The sequence below is a fragment of the Schistocerca cancellata genome, chromosome 8, assembly GCF_023864275.1.
Source record: "Schistocerca cancellata isolate TAMUIC-IGC-003103 chromosome 8, iqSchCanc2.1, whole genome shotgun sequence".
NCBI classification, from domain to species: domain Eukaryota; kingdom Metazoa; phylum Arthropoda; class Insecta; order Orthoptera; family Acrididae; genus Schistocerca; species Schistocerca cancellata.
In genome coordinates this window covers 413751731-413770001 of record NC_064633.1, presented here as the reverse complement: position 1 = coordinate 413770001, position 18271 = coordinate 413751731, and the positions used below count along the sequence as shown (strand labels likewise).

Genomic DNA, 18271 nt, shown 5'->3' with positions numbered 1-18271 from the left:
TCATCAATCAAATCCACATGTCAACACTACTCTTTTTGTGAGTGACTGCATCAACACATCCCACAGAACATTTTTGATTTCTTGTACTGCTGGAGCCCAATATCATATATATTATGACTATTACTTTTGGCCAAAACTTTGCCACTTACAATGCATTTTCTGCTCCTTGATGAAGTTCACCTTCCAAGTAGAAACCTGGACACAGTTGGCAGTGAAGCATATGATGAACAGTCTGGTCTTTTCTGAATATCATCTTAATCAGTGAAGCCCATCTTGTCAAATTAATCTCTGATTTGCCAAATCCAGATCTCAGTTTGGTCAGTGATTTACAAGTCATCCACTTCACACCATAGCCAGGAGGCACAGTTTCTGAAACTCTTTCCAATCAGAGGGGAGGTAGGTTGCAGCCCTCCATAGTTGCCACCCAGCTTTTTCAGCATTGGTTCCAAGTGTTGACTATGCTCTTAGGAAACTTGACCTCAACTTCACTTGATGCAGGTACAGTTTGTGCCCTTATAGAAAATGAGTGCTGCTTGTGGAAGCACACAGGGATGACAGCACCTAGCTGCCGTATCCTCTCTCCACCTCCTCCCTTTATGCTTCCAGAAGCAGCACTTTACCATCCCTCACCCCCCCCCTACCCCTCCCCCTTCCTGTCTAACCTCCTCTTTACTCCAATCACCCAGATTGCTCCTCTCAATATGTGCAGTTACTTGCAGCCACCTTGGCACCCAGAGATAGTGGTAATTGTGTGTGTGTGTGTGTGTGTGTGTGTGTGTGCGTGCGTGCGCGCGTGTGTGGAGGAGGGGGGGGGGGGGGGGGACGTAAGCACACACATGCACACTTCTGTCTGAAGGCCGTTCAGCTGGAAGCTCAAATGTATAGTAGCCTTTTCATTGTGACTGTCTGCAACCCGTCTCCTCTGTATGGTGAGTAGCAGATTTAGCCTTTTCATTAACACTGTTATTCCATAGTGGACTTCTCACAGTTTCATTACACCAAACCAGACATCTCTGACCTGGAATCGCACTGACTGGAGTACAATCTGCTTCGAACTGGGCCCCAACGATTAGCGAAGACATGTCTTGAGACGCTTCAGACAGAGGTGGGATATCAACCTGACTGTCACCCACTACGTAGCCCAACAAGCAGGAATGATGGTCTGAGGTGCCATTTCTTTTCCTAGCAGAGCCCCTTTGGTTATCATCTGCAGCAGCCTTAGAGCACAGTAGTAAGGCAACAATATTCATGTTCCGTTTTGTTGCCCTTTATAGCAAGCCATCTTGGGCTTACATTTCAGCAAGATAATGCCTGCCTGCACATAATGAGAGTTTTTACTGCTTGTCTTTGTGCTTGCCAAACACTACATGGCTAGCAAGGTTGCCAGATCTCCCCCAACTGAGAATGTTTAACATTATGGGTGTACTCCAACCAGCCAGAGATTTTGATGCTCTAATATGCCAGTTGGACAAAATATCCCTCAGGAGGACATCCTGCACCTCTATCAATCAGAGTCAAGCCAAACAACTGCCTGCATATGTTGACCTGCTTAATTTGTCAAGTTCTCTTTTGAAATGACCATCCAATTTTCTGAAATTGTGCTCATATATATGTGTGTGTGTGTGTGTGTGTGTGTGTGTGTGTGTGTGTGTGTGTATGTACACCACATCTACCAATTTCCATCCCATTCAGATAATTCCTTCATTGAGCGTCTTTTTGTCTGAAGAGTGTAACAGAAATCACTATGTCTTGTTCACCCAATGATGTCAGGTGCTATAGCCTATATGACCTATAGGCTATAGGTATTATAATTATCTAAGATGGCAAAGGACTTTGAAGAATAGTTGAGCAAAATTGGCAGTTTCTTTGAAAAGAGATTGTAAGCTGAATATCAACAACAGTAAAAGAAGGGCAATGTAATGTAGTCAATTAAATTGGGTGACACCAAAGTAAAGACACAAAGTAGTAGATGAGTTTCTATTTGGGCAGCAAAGTAGCTGATAAAGGACAGAAATATAGAAGATATAAAATGCAGACTGGCAATAGCAAGAAAGGAATTTCTGAAAAAGAGCAGCTTGTTAACATTTAATATAAATTTAAGTATTAATAAGCCTAGGGTATAGCCTTGTACATAAATGAAAAGTCAGCAATAAGCAATTTAGAGGAGGACAGAATAGCATATTTTGAAATGTTCTACAGAAGAATGCTGAAGATTAGATAGTCAGGTCGAATAACTAATGAAGTTGCAATTAAACAAATTGGGGAAAACAAAACTTTTATGGCACATCTTGACAGGTGACTTCCTGAGGCATGAAGGAACTGCCAATTTGGCAAAGGCGTGTAGCATGCAAGGTAAAAATTGTAGCAAGGGAGACATAGGCAAGAATACAGTAAGCAGGTTCAAATGGGTATAGCAGTTCTGCATCAGCATCTAGTTTACTGTTAAGTTTCCAAAAGTGTACATTTATCTTGCGAAAAGACCTTTAACATTAATCTTTCTTCCTGCAAAACCATTTGCAACTGAAAGCGAAAATGGTAGAAGTGACTGGCACACGAAGCAACCTCCGCCAAACATCATGAAATGGCTTGCAGAATGTAGATATAGATGTAGATGTAGATGCAGTAATTAGTTAGATGAAGAGGCTTGCATAAGGTAGACTATGTGGCTCATCAAACCAGTCTTCAGGCAACCATAAGCAAGAACAAAACTTAATGGGTTCTTCTTGCAAAAATGATATAGTCTTTTGATCTACCCCTAACATTACTTGCTGCAAGCCATAGCTCACAAATTGGCTAACTGTTTGCATATAAATGTCAGAACAAATTAGAACTAATACTTGTGGCACTTTTCTCAGTATCATGCCGTTAAGTGATAATGCATTGCCAAAAATTACAACCGCCACTCTATATTAAATGTAGTACAATATCCCATATTATCACAACAATACCATGCCTTACAATTGGAAATGAATATTTCATGGCATATCATCATCATCATCATCATCATCATAATCATCATTTAAGACTGATTATGCCTTTCAGCGTTCAGTCTGGAGCATAGCACCCCTTATACAGTTCCTCCGTGATCCCCTATTCAGTGCTAACATTGATGCCTCTTCTGATGTTAAACCTATTACTTCAAAATCATTCTTAACCGAATCCAGGTACCTTCTCCTCGGTCTGCCCCGACTCCTCCTACCCTCTACTGCTGAATCCATGAGTCTCTTGGGTAACCTTGCTTCTCCCATGCGTGTAACATGACCCCACCATCTAAGCCTGTTCGCCCTGACAGCTACAGGTACAGAGTTCATTCCCAGTTTTTCTTTGATTTCCTCATTGTGGACACCCTCCTGCCATTGTTCCCATCTACTAGTACCTGCAATCATCCTAGCTACTTTCATATCCGTAACCTCAACCTTGTTGATAAGGTAACCTGAATCTACCCAGCTTTCGCTCCCATACAACAAAGTTGGTCGAAAGATTGAACAGTGCACAGATAACTTAGTCTTGGTACTGACTTCCTTCTTGCAGAAGAGAGTAGATCGTAGCTGAGCGCTCACTACATTAGCTTTGCTACACCTCGCTTCCAGTTCTTTCACTATGTTGCCATCCTGTGAGAATATGCATCCTAAGTACTTGAAACCGTCCACTTGTTATAACTTTGTTCCTCCTATTTGGCACTCAATCCATTTATATTTCTTTCCCACTGACATTACTTTCGTTTTGGAGATGCTAATCTTCATACCATAGTCCTTACATTTCTGATCTAGCTCTGAAATATTACTTTGCAAACTTTCAATCGAATCTGCCATCACAACTAAGTCATCCGCATATGCAAGACTGCTTATTTTGTGTTCACATATCTTAATCTCACCCACCCAACCAGTCTATTGTTTTCAACATATGATCCATGAATAATATGAACAACAGTGGAGACAGGCTGCAGCCTTGTCTTACCCCTGAAACTACTCTGAACCATGAACTCAATTTACCGTCAACTCTAACTGCTGCCCGACTATCCGTGTAAAGACATTTAATTGCTTGCAAAAGTTTGCCTCCTATTCCATAATCTTGTAGAACAGACAATAACTTCCTCCTAGGAACCCGGTCATATGCCTTTTCTAGATCTGTAAAGCATAGATACAATTCCCTGTTCCACTCATAACACTTCTCCATTATTTGCCGTAAGCTAAAGATCTGGTCCTGACAACCTCTAAGAGGCCTAAATCCACACTGATTTTCATCCAACTGGTCCTCAACTAATACTCGCACTTTCCTTTCAACAATACCTGAGAAGATTTTACCCACAACGCTGATTAAAGAGATACCTCTGTAGTTGTTACAATCTTTTCTGTTTCCATGTTTAAAGATTGGTGTGATTACTGCTTTTGTCCAGTCTGATGGAACCTGTCCCAACTCCCAGGCCATTTCAATTATCCAGTGTAGCCATTTAAGACCTGACATTCCACTGTATTTGATGAGTTCCGACTTAATTTCATCCACCCCAGCCGCTTTATTGCACTGCAATCTATTGACCATTTTTTCCACTTCCTCAAATGTGATCCTATTTCCATCATCATTCCTATCCCATTCTACCTCGACATCTGAAACATTACTGATCGCATTTTCACCTACATTGAGCAACTCTTCAAAATATTCCCTCCATCTGCCCAAGGCATCCACAGGATTCACCAGCAGTTTTCCTGACCTGTCCAAAATACTTGTCATTTCCTTCTTACCTCCCTTTCGAAGACTGCTAATTACACTCCAGAATGGTTTTCCAGCAGCTTGACCCATAGTCTCCAACCTGTTTCCAAAGTCTTCCCACGATTTCTTCTTGGATGCTGCAATTATCTGTTTGGCTTTGTTTCTTTCTGCAACATAACTTTCTCTGTCTACCTGGGTTCTGGTATGTAGCCATTTTTGATACGCCTTCTTTTTCCTTTTACAGGCTGCCTTGACTGTATCATTCCACCAAGCTGTTTGCTTCTTCCTACTTTTACACACTACTGTTCCAAGACATTCTTTAGCCACTTCTAGTACTGTGTCCCTGTACCTTGTCCATTCCTTTTCCAATGACTGTAATTGACTACATTCAACTAACTGGTACCTTTCTGAGATCGCTGTTATGTGCTTGCGCCTGATTTCCTTATCCTGAAGTTTCTCCACTCTTATCCTCCTACATATGGACCTGACCTCCTGCACTTTTGGCCTCACAATCCCAATTTCACTGCAGATTAAATAATGATCAGTGTCATCAAAGAATCCCCTGAATACACGTGTGTCCCTCACAGCCTTCCTGAATTCCTGATCTGTTATTATATAGTCAATGACAGATCTGGTTCCCCTGCCTTCCCAAGTATACCGGTGAATGTTCTTATGTTTAAAAAAGGAGTTTGTGATTACTAAGCCCATACTGGCACAGAAATCCAAGAGTTGTTTCCCGTTCCTGTTGGCCTCCATATCCTCTCCAAATTTACCCATAACCTTTTCATACCCTTCTGTTCGATTTCCAATCCTGGCGTTAAAATCACCCATGAGCAGAACACTGTCCTTGTCCTTTACTCTAACAACTACATCACTGAGTGCGTCATAAAAACTATCCATCTTATCTTGATCTGTCCCTTCACAATGCGAATATACTGACAATCCTAATTTTCTTGCTAGACACTGTCAAATCTATCCACATCAGTCGTTCGTTTACATACCTTATTGCAACTACGCTGGGTTCCATTACTTTCCTGATGTAAAGCCCTACACCCCATTGTGCTATTCCTGCTTTGACTCCTGACAGGTAGACCTTGTATTCTCCCACTTCCTCTTCTTTCTCACCCCTTACCCGAATGTCACTAACAGCTAAAACATCCAGCCCCATCTTACTTGCAGCCTCTGCCAGCTCTACCTTCTTCCCAGAGTAGCCCCCATTGATATTAATAGCTCCCCATCGCATTACCATTTGTTTGCCAAGTCGTATCTTAGGAGTACCTGGTTTGTCAGTTAGAGGTGGGACTCCGTCACCTCCAAAGGTCTGAGGCATTTTGCTCTAATTGTTGCCAGCATCATATTTAAAGTATCAGGGAAGCAGGTTGCTAGCCTTACTTGCCCCGAGTCCCACTGGCATATCAAAACAATAAATTTTCTTTGTTTTTGTTGTTGCATTAATTTAAACATAGTTTATGATTTTTCAGAAGACATATACTCTTCTCTCATCTTCTGGCCATAAAATGGAAGGTGAGCATATGCCTCTTGGTATGTCATGGGCATGCTGCAAATTCTTCATAGCGAGCACCACAAGCATAAATTTATTTAATGAATGAGGGTTTTTTTCCACTTAGGCTGTATTTGTTTAGACTACTACTTCACTCCAAAACTAGTTTCAGCTTTTTAAGCCATTATTGAGTGTTAAGCTAGAAAACAGTGCCACACACATGAAAGTAATAGTGTAATAATTTCGAATGTCCAATTGTACTAGGCATTTCACAATGAAGAAGCAGCAGCATCAATTTAAGTTGAGTATTTCTTCATATGTAATAAATATTTTATAACTATTATTGAAAATCTTTCTCACTGGACATAACTTACACAGTCCCCCTGCATTCCCAACAAAACTGCACACAAATAATGACAATTCACATCTGTTAAAAATAGGACAAGATGCTGAATTGGGAGAATACTACACCATGGCTAACAACTGTAATTGCCAGCTGTGAGACACGTACACAGTATCTTACCAATGACTAGAAAGGGTGTTTATCGCATGTAATTTTTGGTTTATTCACAGCAACGCTTCATTTCATATCACTTTTAGAAAGTGATAGTTGAGCACAGTCAACTGTGCATCATTAGAAAAAAATTAGATTTGTATTAAAACTTCCTGGCAGATTAAAACTGCGTGCCCGACCGAGACTCGAACTCTCGACCTTTGCCTTTCGCGGGCAAGTGCTCTACCATCTGAGCTACCGAAGCACGACTCACGCCCGGTCCTCACAGCTTTACTTCTGCCAGTATCTCGTCTCCTACCTTCCAAACTTTACAGAAGCTCTCCTGCGAACCTTGCAGAACTAGCACTCCTGAAAGAAAGGATATTGCGGAGACATGGCTTAGCCACAGCCTGGGGGATGTTTCCAGAATGAGATTTTCACTCTGCAGCGGAGTGTGCGCTGATATGAAACTTCCTGGCAGATTAAAACTGTGTGCCCGACCGAGACTCGAACTCGGGACCTTTGCCTTTCGCGGGCAAGTGCTCTACCATCTGAGCTACCGAAGCACGACTCACGCCCGGTCCTCACAGCTTTACTTCTGCCAGTATCTCGTCTCCTACCTTCCAAGTTTCATATCAGCGCACACTCCGCTGCAGAGTGAAAATCTCATTCTGGAAACATCCCCCAGGCTGTGGCTAAGCCATGTCTCCGCAATATCCTTTCTTTCAGGAGTGCTAGTTCTGCAAGGTTCGCAGGAGAGCTTCTGTAAAGTTTGGAAGGTAGGAGACGAGATACTGGCAGAAGTAAAGCTGTGAGGACCGGGCGTGAGTCGTGCTTCGGTAGCTCAGATGGTAGAGCACTTGCCCGCGAAAGGCAAAGGTCCCGAGTTCGAGTCTCGGTTGGGCACACAGTTTTAATCTGCCAGGAAGTTTCATATCAGCGCACACTCCGCTGCAGAGTGAAAATCTCATTCTGGAAACATCCCCCAGGCTGTGGCTAAGCCATGTCTCCGCAATATCCTTTCTTTCAGGAGTGCTAGTTCTGCAAGGTTCGCAGGAGAGCTTCTGTAAAGTTTGGAAGGTAGGAGACGAGATACTGGCAGAAGTAAAGCTGTGAGGACCGGGCGTGAGTCGTGCTTCGGTAGCTCAGATGGTAGAGCACTTGCCCGCGAAAGGCAAAGGTCCCGAGTTCGAGTCTCGGTCGGACACACAGTTTTAATCTGCCAGGAAGTTTCATATCAGCGCACACTCCGCTGCAGAGTGAAAATCTCATTCTAGATTTGTATTAGTGTGTATAAAATGGAAACCAACTCAACAGAACACTCTGAAGCACACCATTAATAGAACACCCTTGTTATTTCATTACAAACCTTTTATCTTTATTTGTTTGATAAATCCTATAATAATGGAAAATACTGTATGAAATAAAACAACAAATGACAATAAGTCAAGCAATGTGGTAAGAACTATGGTTACAGAAATTCACAAAGGTTTACCTTTCTGCAACAATTTTCTTCTTCTCCTCTGTCTGCAATTTATTTGTAAGTGACAAATAAAATGCTGGGCTGTTCTCTGCACTTCCATCTGTTAAGAAATTTCTCAGACTGTCTGGTGTATCCAGTTTCTGCTGAAGGAGTTTATTTTTCTTCTTGATGCTCTTTATAACTGTATGAGGAAAAAGTATTTATTAGAATGGTTCTTTGTCACTTGTAAATCAGAAGCTACTCGATTAAAATAACTACCTAGATATATGTTTGAAGAACTGATCTTGCACAGTGTATATTAATAATAACTTGCTAGACCTAGAATACTAACTTCATCAATTATGTGTTTATCTAGTTTCCAGGATTGAAGATTAACATTATGCCGTTCGGTGACAGTACTTTAGTATCTTTTGCGTTCTGATGGTCTTTTGTCTCGGTAACAATAAGTTACACATGTCAACAAGTACGTGCCCTTTCATCATGGCAGACGAAAAAGACGATATGATTATTTACGATGAATGTGCGGACATCTTGTCTGACGTTTCGGACGACTTTGCCACATGGGGAGAAGACACTTAATATAAAAAAAATTAAAGTGAAGCAGAATCGTTGGAAGATAGTGAAATATGTCCAAGAAGAATTCGGCGAATGCTATGGTTGCCAACTGATTCGGATGAATCAGAAGAAGACGACAATTCACAGTGGTCAGACTTTGATTTACTGAGGACCAACAATAAATTTGAAGGATCTCCCAAACCAAACATATTTCCCACAGATACACAGAGTGCCGAGGATATCTTAGAATTGTATATTGAGAACAATGTATTTGAATGTATTAGCAATATTGTCAAAATTGCAATAGAAGGCAACTGGACTTAAAAAATGCCAAATTTGTTGACGTTACGGGACCCGAACTTAAAAAATGGCTTGGGCTTGCTATTATTATGGGAATTGTAAAAAAGCAAGGATTGATGATTATTGGTCAACGAATCTGATGATAGACACACCGATATTTCGCAAAATGATCTCCTCCAACGGACTCAGACAAATATCACCATTTTTACATTTTTCCGACAACAACAATAACTCGGATAACGCCGACCGGCTTTTCAAAGTGCAATTCGTAATTGATTATTTTTCCAAAAAGTTTAAAGAAACCTTTAATCCAAGTAAAAACATCTCAGTTGATGAAGGAATGATACTGTGGCATGGACCGTTAAATTTTAAAGTTTACAATCCTTCAAAAATTACGAAATATGACACTCATTCGGATGCTGCGTGATTCGAGTACGGGATACATTTCCTCATTCAAGATATATAGCGGTGCTGGACAGCCTTTAGCGAAAACAGTGATGGAACTATTGACACCTTCTTATGGAAAGTGGCATGACCTCTACATGAATAATTATTATAACAATGTAGAACTTGCAGAGAAGTTACTTGAAAAGAAAATTCAAGTTTGTGGAATGATACGGCAAAACATAGGATTTCAGGAAAAATTAAAGCACGCAAAAGTCAATGCTCTACAAGACATAATGCCACTTTGACTGACATTCAAAGAAAATGTAGAAAAACCAATTACACAATACAAAAACCTGAAAGTGTATTAGACTACAACAAATACATGAATATATATATATATTTAAAAAGAAAGATGATGAGACTTACCAAACAAAAGCGCTGGCAGGTCGATAGACACACAAACAAACACAAACATACACACAAAATCTAGCTTTCGCAACCAACGGTTGCCTCGTCAGGAAAGAGGGAAGGAGAAGGAAAGACAAAAGGATATGGGTTTTAAGGGAGAGGGTAAGGAGTCATTCCAATCCCGGGAGCGGAAAGACTTACCTTAAGGGGAAAAAAGGACAGGTATACACTCGCACACACACACATATCCATCCATACATACAAGACACAAGCAGACATTTGTAAAGGCAAAGAGTTTGAGCAGAGATGTCAGTCGGGATGGAAGTACAGAGGCAAAGATGATGTTGAAAGACAGGTGAGGTATGAGCGGCGGCAGATTGAAATTAGGAATTAGCGGAGATTGAGGCCTGGCGGATAGCGAGAAGAGAGGATATGCTGAAGGGCAAGTTCCCATCTCCGGAGTTCTGACAGGTTGGTGTTAGTGGGAAGTATCCAGATAACCCGGACGGTGTAACACTGTGCCAAGATGTGCTGGCCGTGCACCAAGGCATGTTTAGCCACAGGGTGATCCTCATTACCAACAAACACTGTCTGCCTGTGACCATTCATGCGAATGGACAGTTTGTTGCTGGTCATTCCCACATAGAACGCTTCACAGTGTAGGCAGGTCAGTTGGTAAATCACGTGGGTGCTTTCACACGTGGCTCTGCCTTTGATCGTGTACACCTTCCGGGTTACAGGACTGGAATAGGTGTAAAACCTGTCCCATGCACCCTCCCACCACCACCTATTCCAGTCCTGTAACCCGGAAGGTGTACACGATCAAAGGCAGAGCCACGTGTGAAAGCACCCACGTGATTTACCAACTGACCTGCCTACACTGTGAAGCGTTCTATGTGGGAATGACCAGCAACAAACTGTCCATTCGCATGAATGGTCACAGGCAGACAGTGTTTGTTGGTAATGAGGATCACCCTGTGGCTAAACATGCCTTGGTGCACGGCCAGCACATCTTGGCACAGTGTTACACCGTCCGGGTTATCTGGATACTTCCCACTAACACCAACCTGTCAGAACTCCGGAGATGGGAACTTGCCCTTCAGCATATCCTCTCTTCTCGCTATCCGCCAGGCCTCAATCTCCGCTAATTCCTAATTTCAATCTGCCGCCGCTCATACCTCACCTGTCTTTCAACATCATCTTTGCCTCTGTACTTCCATCCCGACTGACATCTCTGCTCAAACTCTTTGCCTTTACAAATGTCTGCTTGTGTCTTGTATGTATGGATGGATATGTGTGTGTGTGCGCGAGTGTATACCTGTCCTTTTTTCCCCTTAAGGTAAGTCTTTCCGCTCCCGGGATTGGAATGACTCCTTACCCTCTCCCTTAAAACCCATATCCTTTTGTCTTTCCTTCTCCTTCCCTCTTTCCTGACGAGGCAACCGTTGGTTGCGAAAGCTAGATTGTGTGTGTATGTTTGTGTGTCTATCGACCTGCCAGCGCTTTTGTTTGGTAAGTCTCATCATCTTTCTTTTTAAATATATTTTTCCCACGTGGAATGTTTCCCTCTATTATATTCATATCATATATATATATATATATATATATATATATATATATATATATATATATATATATATATATATATATATATATATATAAAAGTTTGCATGTACCTCTTTAATTGCGCATTATTTAATGTGTTCCGTACATGGTAATAATTCCATACAGACAACAAGAGTCTCAGGTTTCACAATTTTTTATAGAAAGTGTCCGATTTGTGGATAAAAGACCATGTACCTGCTTCTGAGCAAAACTTGGGGGTTGCCACCACACTGCGTATGTCTCATGATGATCTGGTTGACAGACTGTCCGGTCACATGAAGCAACACCAGCTAATACTTATTTCCGAAACGAATAAACAAAAACAAAGGAACTGCCATGTATGTTCCAAAAACAAAAAAAGGAGAACAATAAACTTAATGTGCAAGTCTTGTGGAGTTGCGTTACATCTTAGAAACTGTTTTGCTGCACATCATACGAAAGATAAGTAGTAAGTACCAAAGACAATGGAAATAAACCAATATATGAAACAAACAAATTTTTTATGATATGAATATACTAGAGGGAAACATTCCATGTGGGAAAATTATAACTAAAAACAAAGATGATGTAACTTACCAAACGAAAGCGCTGGCATGTTGATAAACACACAAACAAACACAAACATACACACAAAATTCAAGCTTTCGCAACCAACGGTTGCTTCATCAGCAAAGAGGGAAGGAGAGGGAAAGACGAAAGGATGTCCTGCTCTGAAATGAGATCCATCCTTCATGAAATCCTCCCCACTCCACCAAGAGTGCCTTTCTGCCGCCCACCTAACATTCGTAACCTCTTGGTTCATCCCTATGAAATCCCCAAACCACCTTCCCTACCCTCTGGATCCTACCCTTGTAACCGCCCCCGGTGTAAAAACTGTCCCATGCACCCTCCCACCACCACCTACTCTAGTCCTGTAACCCGGAAGGTGTACACGATCAAAGGCAGAGCCATGTGTGAAAGCACCCACGTGATTTACCAACTGACCTGCCCACACTGTGAAGCTTTCTATGTGGGAATGACCAGCAACAAACTGTCCATTCGCATGAATGGACACAGGCAGACAGTGTTTGTTGGTAATGAGGATCACCCTGTGGCTAAACATGCCTTGGTGCACGGCCAGCACATCTTGGCACAGTGTTACACCATCCGGGTTATCTTGATATTTCCCACTAACACCAACCTATCAGAACTCCGGAGATGGGAACTTGCCCTTCAGTATATCCTCTCTTCCCGTTACCCACCAGGCCTCAACCTCCGCTAATTTCAAGTTGCTGCCGCTCTTACCTCACCTGTCATTCAACAACATCTTTGCCTCTGTACTTCTGCCTCGACTGACATCTCTGCCCGAACTCTTTGCCTTTACAAATGTCTGCTTGTGTCTGTGTACATGCGGATGGATGTGTGTGTGTGTGTGTGTGTGTGTGTGTGTGTGTGTGTGTGTGTGTGCGCGCACACGCGCGCGTGCGTGAGTGTATACCTGTCCTTTTTTTCCCCCTAAGGTAAGTCTTTCCGCTCCTGGGATTGGAATGACTCCTTACCCTCTCCCTTAAAACACACATCCTTTCGTCTTTTCCTCTCCTTCCCTCTTTCCTGATTAAGCAACCGTTGGTTACGAAAGCTTGAATTGTGTGTGTATGTTTGTGTGTCCATCAACATGCCAGCACTTTCGTTTGGTAAGTTACATAATCTTTGTTTTTAGTTATAACAATTTATTTACGTATCAAAAACTCCAGCAATACTGAAAAATGAGTTGTACCAGTGTTCTCTATACCGTCTATTATAAATGAGCTACACTTTCCTAAAATTCTCCCAATAAACTGAAGTCTACCATTCACCTTCCCTATTCCCACTTATGAGCTTGTTCCATTTCATTTTGCTTACAGCCTCACACCTACATATCCAGCACACTTTACTGTACCAAACAGCACATCACTAACACTGTATTCCAACATTTGATGATTGTTTTTCCTACTCATCTGCTTTAACACACATTTTTCTATATTTAGAGTAAACTGCCATTCATCACACCAAATAGATATTGTGTCCACACCATCCTGTATCCTTCTACAATCACTCAACAATGATACTACAGCATCATGAAGGCCTTGTTGGCCGAAAGCTTACTTCCTGACAGTCTTTTTGTTGTGCCTACATGTGACTGCTACTCAGCATTTCCCTTTATGGTGAGCAGCAACTATCTTTTTCACAACATTTTCACACACTATCCTGGATTTTCCATTGTTTAAATCGAGATATGGTGTTCCAAAGCAGCATTATGTCCTCTTCGAATACTGAAAATGTATCTATGATTAGTTGTTTGTGCAAGAAGAGTTATTTGCCTGTTCATTAATAGCAATGATGGGCTTCAACTATGTTACGGACACTTAAATGAGGTGTCAATGTCTGTGGAGGAATGGTAGCCCATTCTTCCTATAGACTTGAAACCAGAGGGGGTAGGGTCTGGAGGAAAGTCAATGTTCTAACTCATCTCAAAGGTGTTCCATTGGGCTTTGGTTGGGACTTTGAACAGCCCAGTCTATTTTAGGACTGTTCTTGTCCACAGAACACTGCCTCATCTCCAAGGCATTTTCCTGAGGAACAGCTCGATCATTGTACCCCTTTCTATTCAACTCCCTACACACAGTCACGGTGCTAGCTGGACTGCTGTTAACATTTTGGAACTCACAAGCGATTCCTTCTTCAGATTTCATGCTCTTTCTTACAGCCATCCTCCACAATGCTTGACAGTCCCTGTCCATAGTACATGAGGTCTCCATGGTCTTTATTTAGATGTAGCTATTCCTCCACGTTTCCACTCCACATCAACACTCATCACCAACAGCTCACTTGGGCAGCTTTAATAGGACTGAAATATCTCTGATGGATTTGTTACTCAGGTGACATCCAGTGACTGGTTTACATTCAAAGTCACTGTGCTTTCCTGATCCACCCATTCTGCTGTTACTGCTCTATCTACAACACTATACTTCCCACCTTGTTTTATACTGATGGGTATGCCTCTCATGACATTTAGTACTCAATTCCACAATACATAACGGTTGGATACTATTGATATGATTGTGTACCTTCTGGCATTCAACTGTCAGCGTCTATCTCAATGCAGCATAATAATGAAAACATTCACACACAATTTTAACCATTTGAGAGCAGAACCATCTGCAAGAAGAGCTCAGTCACATAATAACAATTTTAAATTGTAATGGATACTATAAACTACCACATTTTACGGACTGTAAGACACTTTTTCTTTGAAAAATTGCCTCCAAAATTCAGGTGCATCTTATACTTGAAAGTAATATAAAAATGTCCAATGTTTGATTTAAAATTCCTATCAGCCTTAAAAATGGTCATATTCCATGCTGTGGGAAACCTACCTATATCTGGCAATACTGGATTCAACTGGTAGCAGCAGCAGTGCACCAATGTGACAAACATTAAGTTCCAGGGATTCACAAGCTTGCTAATACTGTCTCCCTCCTACCCTGCCATCACAACAGTTCATGATTTGCAGGTTAGTAAAGAGCTGAAAAAAAATTAGGAAGACTACATGTGCAAATAGAGGACTGAATGCAAGAGGACGTATTCAAATGTATTAAAGGACACTCTCAAAATGACACTAGAATTAATACAAAAATGACTCAAATACATGCTCATAAGGTAGCACTAGAGTGGAACTTAACAGACTTTACGGGTAGTGTTGGTTGGTGCTACAGATTTAAGAAGCATAATAGATTTAGCATGCGAACCAACAACCAAAATATCTCACAAAATGCCACAAGGGGATGAAAAGAAAATCTTATCTTTTCATCACTTTATTATTCAACATCGAAAGAAAACCAGTGTGGAACTAAGCCAAATAGTGAATATTCATGCAACTCCTCTGACATTCGATGTGCTGAGTAACAGAACTGTTGCCATGAAAGGTGTTAAAACTAACTATAAAAACATGGTTATAATAGAAGGAAACATTCCACGAAGGAAAAATATACCTAAAAACAAAGATGATGTGACTTACCAAATGAAAGTGCTGGCAGGTCGACAGACACACAAACGAACACAAACACACACACAAAATTCAAGCTTTCGCAACAAACTGTTGCCTCATCAGGAAAGAGGGAAGGAGAGGGAAAGACGAAAGCATGTGGGTTTTAAGGGAGAGGGTAAGGAGTCATTCCAGTCCCGGGATCGGAAAGACTTACCTTAGGGGGAAAAAAGGACGGGTATACACTCGCACACACACAAATATCCATCCACACACATACAGACATATTTAAAGACAAAGTGTTTGGGCAGAGATATGTCAGTCGAGGCAGAAGTGCAGAGGCAAAGATGTTGTTGAATGACAGGTGAGGTATGAGTGGCGGCAACTTGAAATTAGCGGAGATTGAGGCCTGGTGAATAACGGGAAGAGAGGATATATTGAAGAGCAAGTTCCAATCTCCGGAGCTCGGATAGGTTGGTGTTAGTAGGAAGTATCCAGATAACCCAGACGGTGTAACACTGCGCCAAGATGTGCTGGTCGTGCACCAAGGCATGTTTATTTTTTTTTTTTATTTTTTTGTGGTTTTAGGGCGCACAACTTCAATGGTCATTAGCGCCCTGACTACTCTAAGAATGCACCGCGAGGCACAAGTTGACAACAACAACTAAAAGGGAAAACACAATAAAAGACAGACGGACAGGCAGAGGATTAAAAAACATCATCAAATGTCCTTAGCGAGGTTTGTCAAATTGATAAAACAAAGAACACGAGCAGCTGCTCGTGGGTCATCCGCTAAAATGGCACCGAAAGTATTAGGCAGGTTAAGATCGAGGCGCAGTGTGGTAAGATCTGGACAGGACATTAAAATGTGCCTAACCGTCAGCAAGTGCCCACATGGGCAGAACGGCGCCGGCGCAGCCGTCAGCAGATGGCGATGGCTGAACCGGCAGTGTCCAATTCTTAACCTTGCTAAAAAGACCTCCTCCCGCCGAGAAGGGCGTGAGGAGGACGTCCAAGCCACGGGAAGAGGTTTTAAGGCCCGAAGCTTGTTGTCGGTAAGTGCAGCCCAATCGGCATGCCACAGCGACACGACGCGCCGACAAATGACCCCGCTAAAATCGGACGAAGGGACACAACAAGAAGCTGTCCGAGGCTGGAGGACCGCAGCCTTGGCCGCGGCATCTGCAGCTTCGTTCCCAGGGATACCGACATGGCCAGGAACCCACATAAAGCTAACCGGCGTACCGACGTCCACCAGCTGCTGGAGAGAGCGTTGGATCCGGTGTACGAAAGGGTGAACCGGGTACGGATCACTGAGGCTCTGGATGGCGCTCAGGGAATCTGAGCATATGACATAAGCAGAATGTCGGTGGCGGCAGATGTAAAGAACAGCCTGGTAGAGGGCAAAGAGCTCAGCTGTGAAGACCGAACAATGGCCATGGAGCCGGTATTGGAAACTTTGTGTCCCGACAATAAAGGAACACCCGACCCCGTCATTGGTCTTAGAGCCATCTGTATAAATGAAAGTCATGTTGATGAACTTCGAACGAAGTTCCAAAAAACGGGAGTGGTAGACCGAACCGGGGGTGACCTCTTTTGGGAGCGAGCTGAGGTCGAGGTGAACGCGGACCTGAGCCTGGAGCCAAGGTGGCGTGCGGCTCTCGCCCACTCGAAAGGTTGCAGGGAGTGAAAAATTAAGGTGTTGAAGGAGGCGACGAAAGCGAACTCCAGGGGGTAGCAAGGCAGAGACATACAACCCGTATTGAAGGTCAAGAGAGTCGTCAAAAAAGGAACGATAAGACGGATGGTCGGGCATTGACAGTAGCCGACAGGCATACCGACAAAGCAGTATATCGCGCCGGTAGGTGAGTGGCAATTCGCCAGCGTCAGCATGAAGACTCTCTACGGGACTGGTATAAAATGCTCCGATCGCAAGTCGTAAACCCCGATGTTGTATGGAGTTGAGGCGGCGTAAGATGGATGGCCGTGCAGAGGAGTATACGAAGCTCCCATAATCCAGCTTGGAGCGGACGATCGACTGATATAGACGAAGTAGGACGGTTCGATCCGCTCCCCACGACATACCACTGAGAACACGGAGGATATTTAAAGAACGGGTACAACGGGCGGCCAAATATGACACATGTGGAGACCAGCTAAGTTTCCTGTCAAAGGTAAGGCCTAAAAATTTGGTTGTCTCCACGATTGGGAGAGCAACGGGACCGAGTCGTAAGGACGGTGGGAGAAACTCTTTGTAGCGCCAGAAGTTAATACAGACCGTCTTCTCGGCAGAAAAACGGAAGCCATTGGCGACACTCCAGGAGTAAAGACGGTCAAGAGAACGCTGAAGACAGCGCTCCAGGACACGTGTACACTGCGCGCTGCAATAGATGGTAAAATCGTCCACGAAAAGGGAGCCTGATACATCAGCTGGGAGGCAATCCATTATTGGATTGATCGCGATGGCGAAGAGAGCGACGATCAAAACTGAGCCCTGTGGCACCCCATTCTCCTGGCGAAAGGTGTCAGACAGGACAGAACCCACACGTACCCTGAACTGTCGATCCGTTAAAAAGGAACGAATAAAGAGAGGGAGGCGACCGCGAAGGCCCCATGTATGCATGGTGCGGAGAATGCCCGCCCTCCAACAGGTGTCGTAAGCCTTCTCCAAATCAAAGAACACAGCCGCGGTCGGGCGCTTCCGCAAGAAGTTATTCATAATGAAGGTCGACAAGGTAACCAGATGGTCAACAGCAGAGCGGCGCCTTCGAAATCCACATTGTACATTGGTAAGTAGGCGTCGAGACTCGAGCAGCCAAACCAATCGAG

The 18271-nt window shown here is 43.0% G+C and overlaps 1 protein-coding gene across 3 annotated transcripts in view; it reads right to left on the bottom strand.

Annotated features, from left to right (window-relative positions):
* Positions 1 to 18271, bottom strand: part of LOC126095302 (germ cell nuclear acidic protein-like) — a 111689-nt gene that overhangs the window by 48420 nt on the left and 44998 nt on the right. For all 3 annotated transcript variants that reach the window (XM_049910093.1, XM_049910094.1, XM_049910095.1), the window contains one exon: positions 8197 to 8365. In XM_049910093.1, the coding sequence (XP_049766050.1) occupies positions 8197 to 8365 (169 nt within the window). The remainder of the gene's footprint in view (positions 1 to 8196; positions 8366 to 18271) is intronic.